Genomic DNA, 27,515 nt, shown 5'->3' with positions numbered 1-27,515 from the left:
TTTATCAAGTGATTGGTCAAGTCCCTTGGTATCTTTTTACTACTGAGTTGTAGGCATTCCTTTCATAGTCTCAATCCCCCCCCCTGCCTCTACTGTGGTTTGTCTGGTAGTTCTCTTTTAAAAGAAATTTTTTTTTTCATTGATTTTAGAGAGGGAGAGAGAGAGATAGAAAATCATCAATCAGCTGCCTCCTGCACGCTCCCCACAAGGTTTTGAGACCATAACCATGCATGTGATCTGACGGGGAGTTGAACCATGACCTTCTGGTTCATAGGTTGACACTCAGCCACTGAGCGACGCTCAGTGGGGTAGTGGGTAGTTAGTTCTCTTAAGTAGTGTTTTTTATGGACAGATTTGCTTTTGATGAAACAAATGTCTTTTCCTTTATGTGATGGTTAATGCTTTCGGTATCTTGTTTAAGAAATCCTTTCCTGCCTGGGTCATAAAGATATGCTCCTGTATTTTAAAAGCTTTATCTTTTCTCCTTCATATTTAGTTCTGAATTTTCAGGAGCTCTTTTTAAATTAAGGAAATTGACCTTTTAAAAATAATGTGTTGCAATTATTTTTCACATTTTATTTCTTTTGACAACATTTTTTTGTCATGCCGAAATTTTAGGTTTTAGGTAAATTAATATGGATTATAGGCTTTCTATCTGAGAAAGAACTTCCTCATTCCAGGGTAATGCACTTTTAAAAATTCCCTTTTATTTTATAACTAGTAGCCCGGTGCACGAAATTCGTGCACTGGGGTAGAGGGGGAGAAGGGGCTCCTCAGTCTGGCCTGCACCCTCTCCAATCTGAGACCCCTCAGGGAATGTCCAACTACCTGTTTGTGCCCACACTTTTAACAGATAACAGCTCCATTGTTGTTCCTTTCTTATGCTTAAAACCATTGGAATTAGTAGGTATTCAAAGTGTGTATACATTTTGGGCGGACACCTTGTATATCTCTAGTCAGCGGTGAAAGAAACCAACAGCAGATTTGGAACCCCCAGACAGGGAACCTTGCTCACTCCCCACATGTCTCCCCACTTCACTTTCCACCTTCGTGGGCAGCAGGAGAATCAATGTTTTCTCTCATTAATTCGGAAAAGCACGTCCTGTCACCCACTGCCCGGCAGGAGTGCGCTAGGCCCCAAGCAAGCAAGGCTCAGTCAGGGCAGCCTTCACTCATGGGTGCTGGCACCCAAAGGGCACATTCCTCCTCTACAGTCGCCCCGACTATCCCACTGTTTCACTGAGAGGATGGAATTCCTCTCCGCCTCTGGGTTCTTGATCTTGAACGCTGACCGAAGGCACCTCAGAGAGGGCCGCCCGCGCCCACCAGGTGTGTCTGTCTGCACCTGCTCCTGCCTCGGCACCTGCATTAACTCCCCAGAGGTGATCTCGTAGCTGCACTGGCCTCCGTGGGAACAGGGCATCACCACTCCACCCTCTCACTGTCATCTCACAGGCGCCCACTCTCAGCACCCAGAACACCCAGACACTCTCCAAAGGACGTGAGCGCATCAGAGGGGATGTGTGCACATCCTGTGGGGGTGTTAGGCATGTCGGGTTGATGGAAGTGCGGTGGAGAGGCGGGGGAACTTGTGCAGGCCTTGGTTTGCAACTGTTGCAGGCGTGGGAAGGTGACAGTGTGCTGGGGGATGTTCGCACGCCAGGGGGGTATGTGCACACCGGAGGCCTCTGGCTTTGCAGATCCGCAAACCCCCGTGGTGCGGCCAGGAGGACGTCAGTCTGGCCCGCCACGGTGGCTGTCCCTGCGATCCTGCACCTTCTGGGCCAGGAGGCGGATCTTGCGCAGTCACTCCTGGGTGCTGATGGCTGCCTCCCTACCGTGAAGGGTCACGGATCCGAGTCCCAGGACCGTGCACAGCCTCAAGCACTGACCCCCACCCGGCAGGGTCACAGATTCGGGTCCCAGACCGCAGACAGCCTTGCCTGCTGCCGCCTGCCTTCAGTATGCAAATTAGCCGCCATCTTGTTGCTTCAGGGTGGGGGTCCCCACTGGGGTGCCTGGCCAGTCTGGGTGAGGGGCTGAGGGCTGTTTTCAGGCTGGTGGGCGACTGAAGCTCCAAACCTCTCCTTTTTTTCTTTTTTTTTTATTCTGGCATTTATTTACCTTCTATGCCTGTCACTGGAGCTGAGAGCCGGCTTTCTCTCTGAGGCTCGGCTGCTAAAAGCAGGTTTCTGGCCTTTGTTTACCTTCTGTATTTGAAACAATGTTGCGGTCTTGCTGGCTGAAGCCTGGCTGACTAAAGTAGGTTACTGGGTTTGGTTTAGCTTCTATATTTGTTACAATGTTTCAAACTGCAAGCTCAGAGGCTGGCAAGGCAGGCGGGGAACCTGGTTTCCTCCGTCACTGAAGCAAGCAAGCCTCCCTGTTCGCTTCTAGCTGCCTGGCTGCCGGCCGCCATCTTGGCTGGCAGTTAATTTGCATATCTCACTGATTAGCCAATGGGAAGGGTAGCGGCCGTACGGCTAATTACCATGTTTCTCTTTTATTAGATAGGATATGCATCTAGTTTTATTTTTCATATTTAAGTCTTTGATTCATCTAGAATGTTTTCATGTTTGAGGTAAAAGCTAACTTTATTTTCCCCCCATATTTCAGTACCCTTTATTGAAGACTCTATCTTTTCTGTAGAGATTTGAAATTCCATAGTGAACATATACCGATTTCCTGCATACATTTTGCTCCTTGTCCTTTAAACCAATAAAAAAAAATATTTTAGAGTGTTTGAAAACTTGATAAAACTATAGATACTCTCCCTAAAAAATGTGTGCACAAACCTTTGTTTTTCATACAGTTTCATAAGAACCTGTGAAATGATTTCAAAGATATTTAATCAAACTTCCCTTCCCACTTTTTTGTTTTTGTAAGAGAACATTTATTGGGTAAATTATAGAGATAGAAAATAAATTCCTCGGAGAAATGGTCTTGGTAAACCCCTTGGAGCTTGAGGTGAGGAAGCCAGTGGTAAAGTGCCTGGTGAAGGGGGAGGGAAGGGAAAGGCAAGGATACTCTCCAGGGAGGGAGAGCCTCCCTTCCCTTCCCACTTTCTAAAATACTTCAGAGAATTCACTTCACTCATGGAAGCCTGAAATCATCTCACTGTTTAATTTCCTTTATAAAACTATGTATACACTCCTATTATTGCAAGTACTGGTATATTTGTGTTTTTATTTTAAGGGAATCATCTGTTTTCTTTCAAACTTAAGAATCCTTAAGAAAATAATGGGCATTTAATTAATATTTTAGAAGTTGCTCACTTTTTTATGTAAGCAGGATGGGGTCTAGTGAAGCAATATGACTTGTCAAATATTTACACATCTAGTTATTGGCTTAGCTGTGTGGTTCAACCCCATGCTACTCAGAACTTCCAGATTACATGTAGTCTTCATTAAGATCAATTCCCTCCCTATGTGTTACCTAGTATATTAAATACTAGAGGCCTGGTGCATGGATCTGTGCACCAGTGGGGTCCCTCTACCTGGCCTGCGGGGTTCAGTGGACCTCCATGCAGCTGTGGCCCGGCCTTACCCGCCAGCTCATTGGGCTCCTGCCCTCTGTCCGCGTCAGTCCCACACAGCACGAAGTAGTGCGTGAAGCGGCAGGCGGCCACGGGGGGTGGGGGGGCCGCAAGCCCGAGCTGGGTGCCATTCCTGCTCATCCCAGCCCCACTGTGCCTGCCGCAGCTGCCACTTGAGATGTGCAGGGGGAGTGTCCGCGGGTGAAGTTCACGCCACCAGCTGCGCTCACCAGCCGTGAGCACTGCGTCTCATGTCCATCTGTCAGCTGGGCTGTGTGGGAGCGCACTGACCACCAGGGGCCAGCTCCTGTGTTGGGTGTCTGTCTCCTGGTGGTCGTCTGGTTGCTTAGGCTTTTATATATATAGATTGAGTAACTAGTGATGCTAAAATGTAGTGATGTTAAAAGGCATTAAGTATCTGATTGCAGATGGTGCTTGGCTAAGTTTTGTACTGAGCTTTCTATACATCCAGTTTTCATCCTCTAGCTTGAGGGAAAACATTAGGCCTTAGAGTGTGGTTTTGGATTCCTTGCATGAAACTGATAGATATAGGACATAAGGGAATATTGATGAACTTACAGGTTAAATTCCACTAAGTCTTATTAATAGATTATTAAAAATATATTCTGTATTCTGGCAAAGTTGTAATAGCTATGATAATGTGCATTTGTGTAATGCTCTAGTGTTACATTCTTTTTTGTTTTTTAATTTTTTTTAAAGAAAAACCTCTTTTTATATATATTGAGTTCAGAGAGGAAGGGAGAGAGAAAAAACATCAATGATGAGAGCGAATCATTGTTTGGCTGCCTCCCACACGCACCCTACTGGGCATGTGCCCTGAACTGGAATAGAACCAGGAGTTGAACCATGACCTCCAGATTCATGCTCTAACCACTGGGAACACTGGCCAGGGTTGTTACATTCTTTTATCTGTTCAACCTGCCCTGAGATGGATTTTATTAGTTGGTTTTTTTAGGTGAAGGAACTGTTTGAACTTAAGACCTCGTTTTTGCCAGTAAATGGTAGAGCTGACACTCATCCACTTAATTTCTAAAATGTTATTGCAGCTAGAAGTGCATTTTGTTTATAAACATATATATGTATTGTATTTTTATATATACATATATATAGTTTAGATTTAAAAAGAGTAATATTTAGCCTCCCTTTTAAAAAATCATCTTTATTTACCTCTTTTTAAAATACTTGATGTTTTGAGATGTTAAATGGGTTTATCTGACCGAGAAGCTGGCATGTTTATGGGAGGAGGGCAGTTGAAAGTAATTGTTGGTCTGCATTTTAGGGTAAGATAGCCTTGCCTTATCTTCTGAAGGTATAATTACCAATACTGGAGAGCTAAAGGATCAAGGACTGTAGAAAGCATTTATTTTTATGTTGGAATACTCTTGTGGAGAACTTGGACAGCTTTTCTTATGCAGAACTTTTGTTGATTAAATTGGCTTTTATCTATGTATTTCAGAAGTTTAAATATGTAATGTACTTCAGTATTTCATTTGTAGGACTGTTTATGCTATATAATTGAATTATACTTATTAATACAACTTAATTATATATCTTTTTATAGGGCTCTTTATTAGTCTTTGCATTTAAAACAAATTTATAAGATAGGCTCACAACATTTGTATGTAAGGTAGCCTGGTCATGAGAGTAGTTACTGTTAAAATATAATATGGATTCTTCTTTCTGATTTTAAGGGAAATGGGAGTAGTAAATACAGCTTGGGGTAGTAATTTTTAAAAACATGGATAAAGTTTATTATCCACTTAAATTTTTTATTTTAAGTCAGAAGGTGTTTATTACATAAAATAATCATAAGCAGCCTAAATAAATTTGTGACATTTATACAATGAGATGCTATATAGTTACAAATATGATGTAGTATGGAATTCAGTGACATCTCATAGGCCTTTGTATAGCTAAATACTAAGCATTCCCATAGGCATTTGTTTATAAATAATTCAGTAACAGTTTAAGGTAGTTTGGGTCAGTGACTTCCTTTTTGAACAGGTGAGAAAATTGGAGCCGTCAGGAAAACTCCCAAAGTTAAGGGTATTGCCTGAACTCTAAAGAACTAGTTTAACCAGGGCAATACTAGTTTCCAGACTCAGCTATCAGTGCTCTTTCCACTTGTTATAAAAGCAGTTATTTTTTTAGGTTTGAGTTTTAGACTTAGTTTTGCTTTCATGCCTTTTAAAAGTAAGAGATATTATAGTCAGCTTTTAATTTTTGGTTTTTAGTATTTTATACTTAAGTGATTGGTACTTCTGAGATTATGAAAACTGTAGTTCCTTGCCTTCAGCTGGGAAATATCTAAGAATAAAACAGATATACCTATAAATTAGATGCCTTCTAAAGGTAAGTAAATACAAATCTTAAATTATGTTTAAACCCATTGGATAGCATTAACAATTGTAGGTACATGTTTTTGTTGCCAATCCTCACCTGAGGATATTTTTTCTGTTGATTTTTAGAGAGAGTATGGAAGGAAGGAAGGGAAGTGGGGTGAGAGAGAGAAACATCAGTATAAAAGAGACACATTGATTGGTTGCTTACCACACACATCCTGATGGGGGCTGGGGATCTAACCTGCAACCTAGGTACATGTCCTTGACCAGGAATCTAACCCACGAGCCAGGACGAGTTTTATTTTTTGGCATAGATATTTGCCAGTGTTTTTCTACCAATGAGTCCTGGGAGAATTAATCATATTACCAGTTTGAATCATACTTCTGTCTCATTTAGAAAGGTTAACAAAAATGTCCCTGATGAAAAAAACTAAAGGCAACAATAATGAATTCCTCAAGTACAAAATGAATAGGCAGTTTAAGATTTACTCCTGACTGATATACATAAATAACCACTGTAGTCACTTAACTTGGGCCTCAGAACCACTGTTTAAAAAACCAAAAAAACTATTGAAGTCATATGGCTTTTAAGATTTGAAGAATGGAAAGCAAAAATAGTTAAAGAAACCTGATCCTGGGACAAGTTTCTAGACAGAGCTGGTCAGTCTATGGGTAATATTATCCCAGAGAAATACAGACACACTGGAATGTCTTCATTTATCGTGCTATTCTATTTTTATTCTAAATACATTTTAATTTAAGCATTTTTTTTATTTGAAAAACCCTTTATACCTCTGAGGTTTGGCTGAGTCATTTAAGTGTCATTTTGAATTGATCCAGTTGCTTAGCAACTGAAATCTCATGAATTTAGGGTAATAATTTTAAGGGACTTGGTTGCCTAGGAAGAGGTCACTAGAAGACATGATATATATAAAAGGTGTAAGGAGAAATGTCAACTATGTAAACATTAATGTCTCAATTTAAAATTGCAATCATTTCAAGATTAATTGATTCTGTGCTATTAGCCACATATACTGTTACTTGTTAACTTTTACTTTGATGTCACTCACTTTTAATCCTTGATTTATTTTTAATTTTTATAGATAAAGTGGAGAATTTTAGTGACGAATATGAAAAGGATAGTCACCATATTTACAAAAATGCTGAAGACAGTACTAAGAAACCCAATGCAGAAATTATAGTGGCTTCTGGATACAAAGCTGATGAAATCAAGGAAACAAATGATACATGGAACTCCCAACTTGGAAAAAGGTCAGAGTCTCCATCAGAAATATCTCTGATTAAGGGATCTGTAAGAACTGGTTTGTATGAGTGGGATAATGATTTCGAAGATGTCAGATCGGAAGATTGTATCTTAAATTTGGATAGTGATCCTCTTTTGGAGATGAAGGATGAGGATTTAAAAAATCGGTTGGAAAATCTAAACGAAGCCATTGAGGAAGAAGACATCATGCAAAGTGTTCTTAGGCCAAGCAATTGTAGGACGTACTGTAGGGTCAATAAAGCAAAGTCTTCACAAGGAACATCCAATTTTGATAAGCTATTAGATGGCACCAGTCAGGCCTTAGCCAAAGCAAACAGTGAATCAAGTAAAGATGGCCTGAATCAGGCAAAGAAAGGCAGTGTAAGTTGTGGGACCAGTTTTAGAGGGACAGTTGGACGGACTAGAGATTACACTGTTTTACATCCATCTTGCTTGTCAGTTTGTAATGTTACCATACAGGATACTATGGAACGCAGCATGGATGAGTTCACTGCATCAACTCCTGCCGATTTGGGAGAAGCTGGCCGCCTAAGGAAAAAGGCAGATATTGCAACTTCTAAGACCACTACTAGATTTCGACCTAGTAATACTAAATCCAAAAAGGATGTTAAACTTGAATTTTTTGGTTTTGAAGCTCATGATGAGACAGGAGGTGATGAAGGAGGTTCAGGGAGTTCTAATTACAAAATTAAGTATTTTGGCTTTGATGATCTCAGTGAAAGTGAAGATGATGAAGATGATGACTGTCAAGTGGAAAGAAAGACAAGCAAAAAAAGAACTAAAACAGCTCCATCTTCCTTGCATCCAGCTCCAGAAAGCAATGATAATTCCCAGGACAGTCAGTCTAATACTAATAACGCAGGTAAGACTTTAAAAATTTTTTTTGTGTTAAGTGCTTTTCAGTCTTAAATCAGCAGCTACTTAGTTTCCTCCTAGGTACTCAATTTTAACTTATGTTGAATTTTAATAGTACTATTTAGAACTACAGATTAGCTTATTCAAGGTATAACATTTTAAATGTTAATAATCAAGTTCCACATTGTAAGCCAATTTGTATGTAGATTGTGGAATCTTTTCATTATTATTTATTTTATTGATTGATTTTGAGAGGGAGAGAGAGAAATATCTATGTGAGAGTGAAACATCTGGAACATCAATCAGCTGCCTCTTGCACACCCCATATTGGGGATTGAGTTGCAACCTGGGCTTATGACCTGACCGGGAATTGAACCCGCACCCTTTTTGATGCACAGGAGGATGCCCAACCAACTGAGCCACACTGGCTAGCGCCATATTTGTTTTTTAATTCTATTATTAGCACTTGAGAATTTTAAAGAGAGAGAGAGAGAGAGAGAGAGTGTGTGTGTGTGTGTGTGTGTGTGTGTGTGTGTGTGTTTGGGATTAGCATACATCTTGATGTTTCAGTTTCAAAAATTCAAATCCAATTGAGACATAAGGATAGATTTTGGACATTTAGAATTACACTGATAGTAGATCAAGCATGTCAAACTCGCGGCCGATGGGCCCCATGTGGCCCACAACAAATATTTTTGTGGCCCAGCAAATAAAGGTATGTAAGAAACGTTTTAATAAAAATTTCGTAACTTTATTTTTACAATATCCTGTTATACATAATTATTGATAACAAACTACACGTTTGCTAATGATATCACTATAATCATGTTGCATTCATTTCCCTTATGCGCCTTACTCGCAGGCGCACCATTTCTCTCCACTAATACTAGCAGCGAATATTTTAGCAGCTGATTGCCATGTCATTAGTCTTGGGCTGACTTGTTGGGTATGTGCAACAGGAAATATTTCACTTTCGGAGAACAAGAAAAATAGGTTTATTTGCGTTACGCTTATTAATTTGTGCAGTTATTCAGTGTCTGGTAAGTTAATGTTCAAGAAAAATTTTTATTAAAATGTTCTATTATTTTATGTTAATGATTACTCGTTTATTTCAGCCCTTTGTATTCAGCATGTCTCTGTTGAAATAAACCTACATTTCTATGAAAATTGAAGCTTTTGTTTTTTTGCGGCCCACATAAACTTAAACCTTGTTTATTTGGCCCATGTTAGCCTTTGAGTTTGACATGCTTGTAGTGGATGGTTGTAATGAGGGAAATATTAGAAAATTACAATTGATAAAAAGCCTTTGCATTTGGCTCAAAACTAATCAACTAATAAATGTTTAAAACATTTCTAAAGAAATATTAAATTTAAAATTAAGATTAAATCTTAATCTTAACAATTATCCTCTTAGCCCTGGCTGGTGTGGCTCAGTTGGTTGAGTTTGTCCCGGGCACCAAAATGCTACAGGTTTGACTCCCTGTCAGGGCACATGCCTGGGTTGTGGGCTGGATCCCCAATAGCCAATCGATGTTATTAACTTGTCACATTGATGTTTCTCTTTTCCTCTTCCTTCCTCGCTCTCTAAAATCAGTAATAAAAACATAAAAAAAAAACTTTATAAAATTTTTGTAAAAAATTACCTCTTAAATTGATTTAATAAAATTAAAAAGTGATAGGTAAGTATTTATTCATTCTTAATGGTGAAAATTTAATTTGTCTTTTAAGATAGCAGGACCAGTAATGACTAGAGGTCCTCAAGGAGTTGATAGCCTCCACTGTGAGAGACAAACAAAAGAAATAGGTTAGCTTTGCTATAATGAAGTCATTACCTGACAAGGGTTTTGTGAAGTGGATTGACTGCTGAGTGAGGAAGAATATGTGAAAGCCTCTCTGGGTTGCAGGAGCTATATTTATTTGTATTTGACCAAATACAGTTTTTCTGTATCTGTTCACTTGTTAAATGAAGCTTTTGTCCTGTTAGGGCCATAGAGAAAGTATCATGGTAAATTAGAATTCTAATTGTATTCTCCCACATGGTTTTCTCATAGTCATACTTGAGACTACCCATCTTTTTGCTTTATTTGGCCTAAAAATAGTTTTGCTAGATTTGAATCACTCTTACCTTTAAACCTAGAATTATACAGGAGTAGTCTCTAAGGGCTCACTTCTGACTCCCCCACTGCAATAAAATAAAATAAAATAAAGGTATTGTCAGAATTATTAATGTTGTCTTGAATCTCTTCTGGAGAACTGATGATTGCAGGAACCTTGCTAGTTTCTGAGCTCTGACTGAGCAATAAGCTTTAAAGTTGTTCTCTGGGAGGGTGGGATGAGGGTGATAAGTAATGTATGCTAACCTTGATAGCAAATTATCTTAATCTGCAATTGAACATCTGTGGCTGAAGTTTACATCTTGGGATATGTAATTTTTTAAACTTTAAAATGTGAAATCAGTCTCCCTTTCAAAAACTTCAGGTTGATATCAAAAATTAAATTAGAGACAATTTTAAATTAGAGACCATTTGAGTGAAATTTGAGTCTTCATATAGGAATAGCAAACACTTTAAAATTTTGGCCTGGAGAAAAGTTTCTATTTTTGTCTTCTTTTTTAAGCTTGAAAATAAACATTTATAGCTATCTGGGAATTAATCTGATCTTTTGGTTGGTTTTGTGTGAAGATCCCCTAAATCATTTAACTACATTGTATTTGGTCATTTTGTGTCTTTTGCCAAAGATAGTAATCCTTTAAAAATTTTATTTTTAAATGTAGTCTTTATAGATGTAAGCGGGCCTTCTTTGAAGCCCAACATGATTGTGTCCTTAAATTCTAGGAAAATGTTAAAGATAGATACCACTTGGTATTGTGTGTGTCTTTAAATAGATCATACCAATGTCAGTGTTCATAGATATCCAGCAGTTATTGTGTAAAAGAATTGATTTTACCATTTATACAAAATAAAACTCGAGCAACTAGGTTTCTGATTTTTTTCTTGATGGTGGGGGTGGGACAAATAGGGTGAGAATGGGAGAATGAGATAATACTTTTGGCAGTATTTTATCAACCGTGTGGTGCTTTTATTCCTTTTTTGTTTTTTACCCTCTTCCCTCCCCACCAAATGTCCATAGATTGTTTGGTAGATAATTTGAAATCTTAGAAAGCTAGATAGTTTTGATTACCATTTCAGAAAACTTGGATTTTACAGAGGACTTGCCTGGTGTTCCTGAAAGTGTGAAGAAGCCCCCAAGTAAACAAGGAGATAAATCAAAGGAAAATACCAGAAAGATTTTTAGTGGCCCCAAGCGGGTAAGTAAAGCATTATCAGTGACTCGTATTATTTTTATTGGAGGGCTCAACTCTTAATATTTTTATTTGAAAAATACTAACAGACATTAAGGCAATTAAATTTTCTTGCAAAGAATAAATGTAAGTCATTTTTTTAAAAAAGTAACCATTTTTTCAAAATGTGGTAAAATATATTTATTATATACAAATATACGATTTAGTGACATTAAATACATTCACAATGTTGTGTAACCATCACCATTATTTATACCCAAAACATTTTAATCATCTCCAACAAAAACTCTGTACCCATTAAACAATAATTCATGACTCCCCCTTTACTCCTTCCAGTCCTAGTAACCGCTGTTTTACTTTCTGTTTCTATGAACTTGCCTGTTGTAGGTACCTCATGTAAGTGGGTTATTTCATTATGTATAATCTTGTCAAGGTCCATCCATGTTGTAGCCTATATCAAAATTCCATTTCTTTTTATGGCTGAATAACATCCCATTGTTTAGCCATTCATCTGTTGGTGAACACTTGGGTTGTTTTTACCTTTTGGCTATTTGAGTCCCTGTTTTCGATTCTTTTGGATTTGTCCCTAGGAGTAGAATTTTGGGGACATATGGTAGATCTTTGTTGAACTGTCCAACTGTTTTCCAACTTGGCTGTACCATTTACACTCCTAACAGCAATGCACAAGGGTTCTAATTTCTTCACATCATCACCAGCACACATAAGTTAATTTCAACAGAGCTAACTTGCCAGGAGCCAGGGTAGTGTAGTGTAAAGACTATAGTCATTAATGCTTAGGTGAGATTTTTGGATTATTGAAAAATGTGTATGGCATGTATTGATTTCCAGAGCAACAGTGAAATCATTTTTTTGGTTTTAAGACTACTTTACAATCTTAAAAAAATTATTGAGAATTCCAAAGAGCTTTTGATTATATGTATATCAATATTTATCAAATTAGAGAAGTGAAACATTTCAAAAATACTTACTAGTATTTCACTTTAAAGTAACAAAAACCTGCCCTGGCTGGTGTGGCTCAATTGGTTGAGCATTGTCCCATGCACAGAAAGGTCTCTGGTTCAATTCCCAGTCAAGGCACATGCCCAGGTTATGGATAAGGTCCCCAATCGGGGTTCATGTGGGAGGCAACCAATCTATGTTTGTTGCCCACAGCAGTGTTTCTCTCCCTCTCCTTCTCCCTCTCTCTCTCCCTCCTCCCCCCTCCCCCCCCCACCCTGCCCCTCCCCCTCTCCCTTTCCCACCCTCTCTAAAATTAAAAATAACAATAACCTATTACATGTTAACAATATTTTTATGAAATAAATGTTCTTTAAAAAATAGTGAGTAGAATAACATTGTTTTCCATTTTTTGCAACTTTCTTTAAAGTTTGGCTTAATAGGTCCTAGCCGGGTAGCTTAGTTAGAGTATCGTCCTGATATGCCAAGTTTTCAGGGTTGATTCTGGTCAGGGCACATACAAGAATCAACCAAAGAATTCATAAATAAGTGGAACAACAAATTGATGTTCCCTCCCTCTCCCTTCCTTTATCTAAAAACAAAAAATAAGAAAGAAAAAGAAATTAATAGTTTGGCTTAATAAAAGATAGCTGCATTCTCATATCCCCTGAATTCAGTATATTTCATTATGTTGTTTTGGTTGAAATATATGAAGAAATTCAGCCTTATACAGCTATGTGGTATTTTCAATAGATTTTTCACATAAGTGTAAACTTTCTTTGATACTACACTAAACTCAACAAATGGGAGTTTTTTAAAGACTAGAGGGGGTTCCTCAGTCCGGCCTGCACCCTCTTGCAGTCCAGGACCGCTCAGGGGATGTCTGAATGCCGGCTTGTGGCTGGATGGCCTTCTGCTGCTGCACAGCCTGCTGCTTGAACTTCAGCAGCTGCTGCACGTGCATGGGCTGAGCCACCACAATCTGTCCTGTGAACACCATCGAGTGGGTGAGTCAAGCACGAAGGCAGGCTCACCCTGAGTTCCTTGCGCTTCCCTGAGTCACTGAGTTGTTCAGACTGACTGCCTTTTACAGAGAATGGCACTGGGATCAGGCCTAAGCCGGCAGTCGACATCCCTCTCACAATCTGGGACCCCTTGGGGGATGTAACAGTGCGCCAAGCGGCAGGCGGCCAGGGAGGAGCCCGAATTGGGGCTGGGCGCTGCGCTGCTTGCGCTCATCCCGGCTTGTTGCGCCTGCTGTTGCCACTTGGTAGTGCTGCCATGGAGTCGGGAGAGGCTCCCGCCGTGGCAGCTGCGCTCACCAGCTGTGAGCCCGGCTTCTGGCTGAAGGCGCTCCCACTGTGGGAGCACACTGACCACCAGGGGGCAACTTCTGCAATGAACGTCTGCCCCCTGGTGGTCAGTGCACATCATAGCGACCGGTTGTTCCAGTCGTTCCGCTTAGGCTTTTATATATATGGCCGCTTAGGCTTTTATATATATAGATTAGTTGCAGCTTGAAATCTAACACCATTCTAATGAACTTTCCATGCTGTTACATTAAAATCTATTAGTTTGTCTTGCACTTTGAATGGACCTTTTACACACACTTGTTTTGTAACATCATACATTTGTCATTTGGAAAATTCTAGTTATACTGATTCATGCAAATGGGCTCACACCTCATTATATAGTATCAAAATATCACAATAATATCACTGCCAAACTCATCAGAAAAGCCTTTAGGTATTGGGAAGCTGTCAAGTTCACAGTGGTAGATAAAGTTCTCCAGGATTTTAGTTTTTGCTTAAAAGTTGAAATTTTTCGTTGGTAGAAATTACTTCAAGGAAAATGACTAACAGTGAGTGGCCCACTTTGTTCATTTTTGAAAAAGTGGTCTGCCTAATACTCAAGTCTTTGTAAGCATAGTTTGTCAGTCTTTCAAGTAAGGAGTAGTGTTCCAGAAAAAAAAGTGGCTAGTTTATCTGGCAACTTGAGCAGTAATGTTTTCTCTTTAACAAAACAGATACTTCGTACACAGTAGAAGTGTTTAATCATACTTATGTTGTCACACAGCATATTAGAGCCTTCAAGGGTTGTGATATGATAAAATTAATAATTTTTAATCTTTCATCAAGGGCTTTTTCTAATGTGAAACTGTCATTTTTTAACTGTGAAGTATGTGGCAGTGAAGAATATGACTACTTAATACCCTTTGGAGTCCCTACCCTGGTGTGTGGTAAGGCACCAGCTTTGCCCACCATTGCTTTTACTGTCTGTACAAATGTCAACATTGTGAAAAAGGCAAATAATATTATTATTGTGAAATGTTTTTGGTTTTGTAGACACTCTGAAAGTTTTGTGGATCCTGCTGATTAATAACATTTTACTTTATTTTCCTCACTGTCAACCTTTTATTATGAATAAGTTAAAATATATAGAAAGTGTGAAAGATCAGTACAATGAATACCCATACCTCTCTGTCTAGATTGATTTTCAGTCACATTTTTACATAATTGCACACATATGACTCCTCTCTCTCCGTGTGTGTGTTTGTGTGTGTGTGTGTGTATGTGTATGATAGTATACATTTCTTAAGAAAAAGGGCAGTCTCATACCTAACTGGTGACATGATTATAGTACTTATTTCCCATGGAACTGATTTTTTTAAGAGCCCAGGATATTTGTTTTGTAGAATGTTCCATATTCAGAATTGATGTGATTATCTTATATAATAAAAGCCTAATATGCAAATTGACTGAAAAATGGAATGACCGGTCGCTATGATGTGCACTGACCACTAGGGGGCAGACGTTCAACGCAGGAGCTGCCCCCTGGTGGTCAGTGTGCTCCCAGAAGCCGGGCTCATGGTTGGTGAGCGCAGCGGTGGTGGCAGGAGCCTCTCCCGCCTCCGTGGCAGCAGTAAGGAGCAGCGAGCAAGCGGGAGGTAATAAGTGAGAGGTCTGGAACTGCGAGAGGTCACGGGCCGGGCTGAGGGACACCCCCCATTCCCCAGTGCACGAATTTCATGGGCCTCTGGTTTCCTGATGATGTCATGTAACCTGTTACACCACTATATTAAAGTAGTACAGTGTCAGAGAACACTAGAAGCTAAGTCTGATAAGCTTGATCAGGTTCAGGCTAAACATATTTTGACAAGAATACTTCAAAGTGTTATTGTCTATGTTGCTTCACATCAGAAACTACTCTTATTATTGCCTTGACCACCTAGTGAAGGGTGTGATCCACCAGCTTTCTCCAAAATACAGGTACATTTTTCCTTTTATAATTTAATTTGTCAGTAAGCTTCTGGGTGCTGCTCTGCTACCATGTGAATATCCTTTCACTATTGTTTTACCCCTTCATTTTAGCAGCCATTGTTGATTTTTGCCTGCATCATTTATTACACAGACAGTTGCAGAATGGAGTTTTCTAATTGCTATTTATTCCACATTCAATAGCTCAAATTCTATAAAGAAGAATTCTCTCCCTTCCCCCCACCCTCTCAATCACTATAGACTCAATAATTTTTACTTAATAAACATGTTTATAATAGATTTAGGTAGTATAAACCATTTCCAGCTATCTCTTGTGTCCTTTTGATATAACCCCATCATCCCTTGCTTTCTGCACATAAGATTACCCAGATTCATCTTGTACTTTACCTGTTTCAATCATGGAATCATCCATTTAATCAAGGATCCTTGTGTTTTTTATGTGGATTAGTACTTAGACACCGAATTTGAGTGCTGGGTGTATTCATTGCTTATAGGCTCTTTTATTGAACAGAACTATGGAATATGTTGAAAAATAAGCTAAGATTATTATAATACCAATATTACTTTGAAGAATAAAAATTTCTTTTCAGTTCTTTTTGTCTTTCTATTATTTCATTTAAGGATGAAGTAATAGTGATGTGTTTGTTCAAAAGATTTGAACTAATTTTATTGTGTATACTTAAGTTAATTCAATAATCAGTTGAGTTCATTTGTACTTATTTATCTTCAGTTTTTTAACTTTGTTTTAAATTTAATATTGGAGTCTATTTTTATTTTTTTGCTACTAAATGGCATAGAAGGCAGCAGTGTACATGTACTTGACCCGATTTTGAAGGAATCTCTCTGACCTCAAGTAAATCAGGTCATGCAACCTAGTAAGCAGAAGACCTATTTATTGTTCATAGATAATGTCAGAAGAAATAGTGCTTATTTATAAAACCAAAAGAGCTATGGGATTGAACTCATTGAAAGATTTAATGTGGGTAAAGCCTTGTCTTAAAACAATAGTGCAAACAACATTTTATTCTCTGAAGAGGCTTGCTTTAGTAAATGTTTTAATTTCCTTTTAAACCTCCAACTGAAATGTTTTTTCAAGACCCTTTTAATTTTAAGTGGAATTATATCCAAATTTTAAATTTTAGATGGACCAGTAAGCTTTAAAAATCAAACTTTGATCCTTAGTGTTGTAGTTCTTTAATAAGAAGGAATTAATAATATTTTAGACCCCAGGAAGTTATGTATCTTTATGGAAATATGTAGGCAAGGAATGTAGAAGCCCACTTCAGGAAGAGTGCAGTGTAAAATCCCTAGCGCTTGTAAGAAATAGGTCCTCCATTTGCCTTCAAGGCATTAAAAGACTACTTAAAGGGTGTTAAAAAGAAGAGAACATTGAGAAACAGAAATAAGGGGAAATTGTACCTTCTGACTTAAAAAAAATTTTTTAATTGATTTTTAGAGAGAGGGACAGAGAGATAGAAACATCCATGAGAGAGGAACATCATCAATTGGCTGCCTCTTGCATGCCCTCTACTCTGGGGATCACGCCCGCAACCCCAGCATGTGCCCTGACTGGGAATCAACTGTGTGATTCCTGGGTCTGTGCTCAACCACTGAGTTACACGGCTGGGCCCTTTTGACTTTTGATGAGTGTAAAGGAATAGAGGAAATAAATGGGATCTAAGTCTTAAGCATTAAGTTAGATGGCATAAATTAACATAGTGGAAATGATAGATTTGTTTTATATATAAGAAATTACGATTCATGTTTTCTGTGCAAAACTAAGCTCAATTTCCCAAGGAATTTTTATGTAGGCTATCTCCCAAATCTCCAGAGAAAAAGAAAGTTGGTGGTGGGGGGTGCTAGGTAAGTGGGTGTAGAAAATATTCTCAGCAGTTGTTCAGTTCTCTATTACAGTAGAAACACCATCAGGTAGCTGATAGGTCAGTGGGAATGAATATCTGGGTCTTCAAGACACCAGTGACTTCATTTTTTAGTGGTAAAGAGGTAGCTCATCCTTATAGTGGCAGAAGTTTCCTTCCCTACCTACAGGCTTACCCTCAACACGAGATGTTGTGGAGTGTGGCCCTGGCCTTTACCCACTAAGTGCTAGTAGCAACACCCCTCCCCCGCCTTTTTTGTTTCAACCAAAAAGTCTTCCAGGGGTCAAAATGGAAGCCCCTCCCATCTGGGGGTTAGGAATGATTTGAGAGTAAGTTACAGACTTGATGCCCATTTCTCCTAGATACTGTACGGTAGTTTGTACTTTGTAAACACAGTATCTCAGTATACCCATCAAAATCAGGAAGTTAATGACATTGATACAGTAATACAGTCTAATCCACATGTGTCAAATTTCACCAATGATCTCAATAATGACCTTTATAGCAAAATAATATCCTAAAGAGCCAGGATCCAGTCCAGAATCATGTGTATTTAGTTGTCACAAGTCCCTACTCTCCTTCAATCTGGAGCAACTGTATCTTTCCTGTTCTTTTCTTGTCTTTGACATCTTTGAAGAGTTAAGATCAGTTAGTTGTGGAGTATCCCTCAGTTTGTGTTCTTCTAATGGTTCCTCATGATTAGATTTAGGTTCTGTGTATTTGTCAGGAATACCACAGAAGAGATGCTGTGTTCTCACAGCATCACATCAGGTGGCACAAAGTCAATTTGTACCATTACTATTGATGTGATCCCTTGTTAGTATCTGTCTGGTTCCTCAGCTTTCCTCATCAGACTTTCACCACTAGTTTTAACATTGATTTTTGTCTGAATCAGTTTTTATTATGAAGGTTGTTGAATGTTTTTTTCCTAATTACATCATTCTTTCTACAGTTATTAATATTAGCATTCTGCTCTGAGGTAGGTGTTTCCCTTCCCTCTGTGTCTGTAAGAATGCATGTATTTATGTATTCATTACACGATATATAAACATTATATATTCATATATCTATGCCTTTATGTCAGTGTGAACATAGATTTCTGTTTTATTCAATCATTTGTTACTGTAATTTAACTGATAGTACTAACAATATTTTGATATTAAGATATTTTTTATGATTTGGCTTGTGGATGTTTCTTTAAACTGACTTTGAATATGCTCCACTATTTTGCATTTTCTTATTGACATACTGAGATGTTCAAAACTTGTCATATACATGCCCCGTATTCAGCCATTTCTCCAAGGACCCCTGTCTTCTTTTAGTGGGAGAATGTTATTTAGAAAAGAAGATCTGGTCACTAGGTGTGGTCATTTTTTATGGTGTGTCATTGCTTCTGAGCCTATTTTTGAGTTGATAGAGGTAGGAAAATTACATGCATATTCTCTGTCTCTCTCACACATACACTTATTTTGTTCCTATATATGTTTAGAACCATGAGTTCAATCCATTTCTAGTTCAACCGCACATATTTTTTTCTAACCTTCCCACGTTCGACATTTTACTTTGCTTTGCCAACAGTGAGAAATCTAGTTCCCATTATGCTCACCATATTTACGTATTTGCTCAATCCTCACATATATAACCAATTTCCTGACCACATAGGCCATCTCCTCAGCTTTAGTGCCACTAGCCAAGAGTTCCCTCTTCCCTCTCCCACCTCCTCATGTTAGAAAACACTAACTTTCTAAGCATACTCGGTGTGAGGATTTTCTCCAACACCTCACCAGGGAGGGTTGTTCATTACAGTATTGAGGGCTGGCTAGGAACACATGAGGCAGAAAGATGAGGGTGAAGAAAACTTATGATAAGAACATAGTTGAAATGATTACTCAGAAAAGTTGTCACTTGCCGAGGAGAAAAGTAAAGATAGAGTTTGAGAGATTAGGTTGGGCCATCCCTGGATATAATTACATGTTTCTACATACAGTTGTATTGATAATTTGGCATTTTTAATGCTTTAAAAAATACCGTTATCTCTGATCACTGGCTACTATTTCCCTGCATTCTGTTATTTGCAGTTGTCATATATGTGCTGATCTACTTAGATCAGTGATGGCGAACCTTTTGAGCTCGGCGTGTCAGCATTTTGAAAAACCCTAACTTAACTCTGGTGCCGTGTCACATAGAGAAATTTTTTGATATTTGCAACCATAGTAAAACAAAGATTTATATTTTTGATATTTATTTTATATATTTAAATGCCATTTAACAAAGAAAAATCAACCAAAAAAATGAGTTCGCGTGTCACCTCTGACACGCGTGTCATAGGTTCGCCATCACTGACTTAGATCATTTCTTCTGCCTGCCCTGTTTTTTGTTTAATTTCTAGCTTTTCGTTCAGCTGCTGTATCTGCCCTCTTTATAAGGCATTACTTGTATAATCATCCTAACTAATCTTTACTATTTGAAGGAGGGTTATATATATATATATTTTTTTTTAATATTTTATTGATTTTTTTACAGGGAGGAAGGGAGAGGGATAGAGAGTCAGAAACATCGATGAGAAGCATCGATCAGCTGCCTCCTGCACGCCCCGCACTGGGGATGCGCCCGCAGCCAAGGTACATGCCCTTGACCAGAATCGAACCTGGGACCCTTGAGTCTGCAGGCCGACGCTGTATCCACTGAGCCAAACCAGTCAGGGCTAAGGAGGGTTATATTTTACATGGGACTTTGGCCATCTTATTTTGCCAGTTAAGACTGCTGCTGGGTCATTGATGAAACTAACCATAATGTCAATCTTAGTGTCAATTCTCAAATATATTGTATCTTCGCTTTTATCATTTCCCTGTGGTTTAATGCTGGGCCTGTCTGGCACTATCTTTTGTTTGACTCTCAAAGGAACATTCTGGACTTTATTTTTTTCTAACCTTCTGTCATTCAGTATGACACTGGATAGTGTAGTGTGTTCCTGGATAATTAAAATTTGATTATTAATATAACAATTACAGATTTAGTTGTATTAAAAAATTGCATAAAGCTGTAGTTTTAAGTGTAGCTTTATAGTTTATAAACTCATTTTTTTGTTTTATAAAATGAGTTTATAGAGATTGTCAACCTAAAAACAGAATCTTACAGTTGAAGAGATTTTAAAGGGTAAGTAGTCCCACTTCTCAACCAAGAACAGGTGTTCCCTCTTAGTATCCTTCTCTAGCAGTTAGGATTCACACTCATGAAGCACCTAATTTTTCTGTCAGATTGTTCTGCCCTAGCTGGTTTGGCTCAGTGGATAGAGTGTTGGCCTGTGGACTGAGGGGTCCGGGGTTCGATTCCGGTTAAGGGCACATGCCCAGGTTGTGGGCTTGATCCCCAGTGGGGGGTGTGCAGGAGGCAGCCGATCAATGATTATCTCTAAACATTAATGTTTTTCTCTCTCTCTCCCCTCTCCCTTCCTCTCTGAAATCAATAAAAAAGAAAAACTTTAAAAAAAAATGGTTCTACTTATAGTTATCTTTGTTCTGTATCTGGGGATTTACTGACCATCTGGGATCTAGACATCAAGACAGCAGTGTGAGATTCACTGTATTCTCACATACTAGATAGAAACCTAAGACATGGACGTGAAGTCTGAGGAAAAGAGACTCTAGCCATTGGTTTGCTGATGAGAATACTGGCCAAAGTGTGAAAGGAAAAAGCCACAGCTCCCCATTTATAGCTCCTAGTTGGGTGATCCAAAGAGTTGTTGGAACTGAGCATGTTCTGGCAGAGTCTGGGTAGAAAGAGGGTTCGTTTTATTTTATTTATTTATTTACTTTTCAAATACATTTGTATTGATTTTAGAGATGAAGGTAGAGGGATAGAGAGATAGAAACATCAATGATGAGAATCATTGATCAGCTGCCTCCTGCATGCCCCCTACTGGGGATTGAGCCCTCAACCTAGGCATGTGCCCTTGGCTGGAATCGAACCTGGGACCCTTCAGTCCGCAGGCTGACGCTCTATCCACTGAGCCAAACCAGCTAGGCAAGAGGGTTCATTTTAGTTGGTTGTTTTTTGTCATTGTTTTTATTTAACATATACTACATGCCTTTCACTGTACCAGGTGCTGGGGATACAAAAAGGAATAGTTAATTGTCTTAAAAAGGGTGTCTGGTGAGGTAGAATGTTTTTCCTCTATGAAAATGTTTGAGTAGTCTTAGTATTTCCTCAGTGTGTTCGTTCCAAAGCAGAAGCATCTATATACATAGCATTTAACTTAAGTATTAAGCCAGGTACTTAAATCATTGATCTGTATTGCATAGAGACTTAGGAAAATGTATATTATTCATTCTATATAGTCTAAATCTTGTGGGGGGTTTTTCCTGTAATATTTTATTCTGGAAGGATTTTACTGTGGAATAAAAGTACTAGTAATGTTTTTATTTCCTTTAGTTCAAGTCCTTTTAAAGTTTGAAAGTTCAAAATATTCCACTATAATTTACTTTTCAGAAAATGAAGTTTGAAATGAGAAAATGTAGCCCTATGTTAATTAAGAGCCTGAGAACTTCGACATACATTTGACACTTAGCCAAAGAGTGTGTATGTACATGTGTGTATTAGAGTGTTTATAGTTTGAAATTTGTTTTTCCAGTTAGTAATATTTATGGTTCATCGGGATTCAAACATTCTGAAAACTCGTTGCTCAACTGTTACTGGTACTCTGATGACTTCTTGCTAATGATGACCACAAATTAACATAAGATGTATAATACTGGCAGTTTTGAGGATGGTGACTGTATTTTTTTCACCTTTAAATTCTCAGTGTCTGAGATATACAAGGAGTTCATAAATGTTCATTTCTGAGATTTTTGGAAGTATCTTTCAGCTAAGAGTTGTCATTTAGTACTAAATATTATTTTATATGTATACTAGAGGCCCGGTGCACAAAATTCGTGCACTGGGTTGGGGGGGTGTCCCCAGCCCAGCCTGCCCCTCTCACAGTCCAGGAGCCCTCAGGGGATGTCCTACTGATGGCTTAGGCCCACTCCCCCTTAGGCCTTCTGCAGGGGGCAACCAGCAGATCAGGGGAAGGTGCCACCCCCATCACCCCACTGCTGCTGCCACTGCCGGCCGCAGCCGCCAAGGTGTTTTCATCAACACGAACTCCAAATCCCTTCACCACGAAAAAATGACAGCTTTCTTTAGGCATTTTCAAGATGTCTCTTTCATAGGATATGACATTTCTTTATTTTTTTTTTTATCCTCACCTGAGGATATTTTTCCACTAACTTTTAGAGAGCATGGAAGAGAGAGGGAAAGACAGAGAGAAACATCATTGTGAGAGGCACACTTCGATTGGTTGTCTCCTGCATGAGCCCTGACCTGGTTCCCAGCCAGGGAGGAGCCTGCAACCTAAGTACATGCCCTTGATCAGAATTGAACCCAGACCCTGTGGTCTGCAAGCCGAGGCTCTATCTACTGAGCTAAACTGGCCAGGGCAGGATATGACATTTCTTAGCCCCTCCAATAGCGGACCTTTGTTTTTTCCTCCAGGAGTGAGGTGGAAAAACCCTAGTTCACCTTCTTGGATTCTTATTACCCAAGTTACCAAGAACACTGTGAGTGGCGTACAGAGAGCTTAGCCAATGAGCAGTCAGAAAAGGTGTTTCCTCTGTAGCTCCCGCTCAGAGGCGGGACTGCTGGTGCGCTGCAGCTGCTGGCACTGGGGACAGGCCCCCCTGAATGTTGTGTCTCCGCTCCGGGCCGCCCCCAGCCCTTCCTCCTGAGCTGGTCATGACTGTTAGGGCATCCCGGCTAATTTGCATAATATATATACATACACTAGAGGCCTGTTGCAGGAAGATTCCTGCAAGAATAGGGCTTCCTCTGGCCTATTCCTGCAAGAATAGGGCTTCCTGAGGCCAGAGCGAAGCAGAGAAGGGAGCAAAGCCCGCCAAGGCTGGCTTCACTCCCTTCTCCGCTGTCTCACTCCCTCCCATCTCCGCCACTTCGCTCCCTCCCGTGTCCGCTGCCTCGCTCCCTCTCGTGTCCACTGCTTCACTCCTTCCCTTCTCCGCTGCCTCGGTTCCCTCCCTTCTCCGCTGCCTCGCTTCCTCCTGTGTCCGCTGCCTCGGCTCCCTCCCGTGTCCACCGCTTCGCTCCCTCCCTTCTCCGCTGCCTCGGCTCGCTCCCTCCTCCGCTGCCTCACTCCCTCCTGTGTCCACTGCCTCAGTTTCCTCCCGTGTCCGCCGCTTTGCTCCCTCACTTCTCTGCTGCCTCACTTCCTCCTGTCTCTGCTGCCTCGCTCCCTCTCTTCTCCGCCACTTACCTCTCTCCTGTCTCCGCGGCCTCGGCTCTGTTCCCTTCTCCACCGCTTCGCTCCCTTCTGCAGCACTTGGCTTCCTTCTACACTGTCTTCAGTCTTCGCTCCGTGCCTGTGTATGCAAATTAACCGCCATCTTTGTTGGGTTGATTTGCATATCACTCTGATTGGCTGGTGGGTGTAGCGGAGGGATGGTCAATTTGCATGTTTCTCTTTTATTGTAGATTTGAAAATTGGTAAGCCTATCACATTTTGAAATATTTCAGGCAATATTCTTCAAATTTTTTTTGTCTCTGTCTCCCTTTGGAAATTCCAGTTTGCACTTGTCCTACCTCTCCGTCAGCTCATGATTAACAGGCAAAATCTATAGTCTGATTAAATCAGGCTACTTATTGCAATAAAGGATTCTACATACCAGAGGAACCTCAGGGAATCTTATCAAAGAAAAAAAGCTTTTGTAGGATTTGGGGGTAACTAGGGTTTTAGATGAAATTTAAGTGAAATTGTTTGAGAGACTCAGAGCAAAGCGGTGCTATCTGTGAAGGACTCCAATCAGGTCAGGGCTGCAAAGTGGGCCCAGGGGTTCTGTTTACTTGGGAACTATAATGTTAAAGTAATTGTAGAATGTTGTGTCCAGAAACCCTTTATTTGAAGCTCTGCATCCCTCCAAAGTGCATTAGATTCTAGAGTGGGTATTTTAATCTTACAGATGTGATTTGTAACAGCAAAGTTTCTGACAGCTTATGGTTTTAGTAAACAGTTGCCCTGTGAGTAAGCAAGCAGTAGTAGTAGTCAAAGAAGAATGTTTCTATAACCACCCAGCTGTAGCATGGCCTTGGAACAGTATTGTTTCCTGTTGACTTTATAGCTGGTTTTTCCTGCTTGTTATTCTAGCCCAGCCGTGGGCAAACTACGGCCCGCGGGCCGGATCCGGCCCGTTTGAAATGAATAAAACTAAAAAAAAAAAAGACCGTACCCTTTTATGTAATGATGTTTACTTTGAATTTATATTAGTTCACACAAACACTCCATCCATGCTTTTGTTCCGGCCCTCCAGTCCAGTTTAAGAACCCATTGTGGCCCTCGAGTCAAAAAGTTTGCCCACCCCTGTTCTAGCCTCATGAATGGCAGAGCAGAGTTTAACAATTATAGTTAATTGTTGCCTGTCAAATACATTTATTGGACTAGGTGAACGTGTGCATGGATATTCTGTCCATCATTTTTATTTTTTTATTTTTTTCCTCTCTGTTTCACTTTAGATTATTTCTGTTGCTACATTTTCAAGATAATCTACAGTGTCTTATCAGCTATTAATTCCAACCATTATAATTTTCATCTCTGAAAGTTTAGTTTGGGTCTATTTTATAGTTTTCTTGTCTACTTAACATATTCATTGTTTTCTCTGCCTTCTTAAATACTGTATGGTATATAGTTAGTTTTTCTTAATACTCACCTAAGGACATGTTTATTGATTTTAGTGAGAGGAAGGGGGAGAGAGAGAAACATTCGTTGGTTGCCTCTTGCACATGCCCCAACCTGAGACCAAACCCGCAACCTAGACACATGCCCGGGCCAGGAATCGAATGGAGACCTTTCCATGTACAGGATGTTGTCCAACCAAATGAGCAAAATTGTTATAGTTAGTTATTTTTAATGCCCTTGTCTACTAATTCTATCATCTTTTTAGTTTCTGGATCTCTTTGTATGGATTGGTTTTTCTTCTTATTGTGGGCCATGTTTTCTTCTTTGTACGCCTGATAATTTTTTATTGGATGCCGGTCATTTAGACTTTTACTTTGTTTGATACTGGATATTTCCATGTTAAGTTTTGGCTTATTCTGAGATGCATCTATGCTATGTTTGATCCTTATGAGGCTTTTAAATTGTAAGTGGAAGAGCAGCCTTTAGGGTTCACCTCTTCTATCCCCCAAAATATATTACCTGGTTCCCCTGAAATTACAAGATTTTCTATTGTGACTAGTAGAAACGTGAACTTTTTTCGTCCCCGGGGAAAAAAAGGTCTAGGGATTGTTAACTTTACTTTTTTGGGGCAAGTCCTTTTCCTTGCTTCAGGTATTTATTTATTTATTTATTTATTTATTTATTTATTTATTTATTTATTTTTTCTCAGTATTTAGCTATATAGTTGAGCAGGACCCTCTGTAAATCTCCAAAGTTCTTTATGCAGCTCTCGGAGGAACTCCAGCCACCTTCATCTCCCTGGGCTCCAGAGACTGCTACTGGTTGGACTCTGAATTCTCCCTAGGCAAGATTAGTGCTTACCTCAAGTGTTCTCCTCCTCAGGTATCATTGAGCTGCCTGATGTCCATTGTCTGAAAACAGAGATTTTGTCTAGTTGGTTATTTTTAGGTGGAAAGGTGAATTTGGTCTCTGTTATTTCATCTTGTCTAGAATTGGAAAGCCTAGATTCATATGTTAGGATTATCGCTATGTTCTATACCTTTGTAGTCTATAAAGTGTTTTTTTTTCTTTCATGAGGATTTAAGAATATAATGATTATCTCCAAAATTAACCCATTCTTGTTTCCTTCTCTCTTTTTTTTTTTTTTGTCTTCTCACCTTGCTTTTTACCTGATCTGGAATTTATTAAGTTGAAATACAGTTGTATCCTTTCATGCACAGTTATGATTTATATGCTGCCTGTATGAAAAAAAATTTGAGAATAGCACACATATATATAAATTTGGTAGAACCAGGTTGAAAATAAATGAGGAAATTGTATTAAAAAGTAAGGAATAGAATGAGAGGAAGTTTAAATCCAGGCCTTTTTGTCTTGATACATTTCCAGAAATATAACTGTGAGCTTCTTAAAAGCCAGAGCAGAGGTTGTCAGTGTATCTCTGCTTTTTAGGAACAACCATCTATTTATATAAAAGGCTAATATGCTAAGTGTCTGACCGGTCGCTATGACACGCACTGACCACCAGGGGGCAGGTGCTCAACGCAGGAGCTGCCATGACGCGCACTGGCCATTTACAGAGAAACGGCACCGCGGACCTGGAGCCTACGAAGCAACATTTGGCTTCCCCCAAGTGGGACTTAAGCCCCCCCACCACCTTGGACATAAGCCCCACCAAATCACAGCCAATCCTGCCAAGACCCCTTGGCGCAAAATGTAGCCCACAGCCCAGCCTAGAAACGGTGGCTGTGAGTGCCGAGTAATGGCGTCACATAGCAACACCCAGCTTCCTCTCCCTAGCGACTAGCCTCCTTGGAGTTTCTTCAGCCCAGGAACACCACTTGCTTTATTGCCAGGTGGAAACATTTTACACTTTAGCCAAATGTCTGTGAAGCGTTTTCCCATGCCTCATCTCATGTGATCCTCACAGGAGTCCTGGAGTAGGTAGATAGCAGACTCGGTGGAATCCTATTTTCTTTTAATTAGCCAGAAAACTGAGATTTAGAAAGCTTAGAAACTTGACCCGACTGAAAAGAAGTAAGAAATGGTGGACCTTGAAAATGACTTCAGGTTTTCTCACTGTGCAGAATATAATCAAACACTCCTGCAGTTAAATATTTTACCCTTTATTTTCCCTGCGTGATCTACAATAATAATCTGCTTCATGTTGATATATACTGCTGTGTTGCTAACAATTACCTGAAAGAGAAGTTGGGGTGCTTCACTGGGCTGGAAGAAGTGTAGCTAAATCAGAAAGCAGGTCTAATTAAGCAAGTTTATTCTATATATAGTTTATTCTATATCTACACTAATAAAAGAGAAACATGGTAATTAGCGTACG

The 27,515-nt window shown here is 39.5% G+C and overlaps 1 protein-coding gene across 8 annotated transcripts in view; it reads left to right on the top strand.

Annotated features, from left to right (window-relative positions):
• The window catches only part of WAPL (WAPL cohesin release factor), a 112,743-nt gene that overhangs the window by 26,930 nt on the left and 58,298 nt on the right, over window positions 1–27,515 (top strand). For 7 of the 8 annotated variants that reach the window (XR_002831993.1, XM_023763714.1, XM_023763713.1 and 4 more), the window contains exons 3-4: window positions 7,002–8,045; window positions 11,227–11,345. Coding sequence is in view for 7 of the 8 variants with exons in the window: in XM_023763714.1 (XP_023619482.1) it covers window positions 7,002–8,045; window positions 11,227–11,345 (1,163 nt within the window). In the remaining variant the exon portion in view is untranslated. The remainder of the gene's footprint in view (window positions 1–7,001; window positions 8,046–11,226; window positions 11,346–27,515) is intronic. The other variant, XM_006100102.3, reaches the window with a different exon arrangement.

The sequence above is a fragment of the Myotis lucifugus genome, unplaced genomic scaffold (assembly GCF_000147115.1).
Source record: "Myotis lucifugus unplaced genomic scaffold, Myoluc2.0 scaffold_298, whole genome shotgun sequence".
NCBI classification, from domain to species: Eukaryota; Metazoa; Chordata; class Mammalia; order Chiroptera; family Vespertilionidae; genus Myotis; species Myotis lucifugus.
The sequence above is the reverse complement of the archived record's forward strand: the minus strand, read 5'-3'. Positions and strand labels throughout refer to the sequence as shown.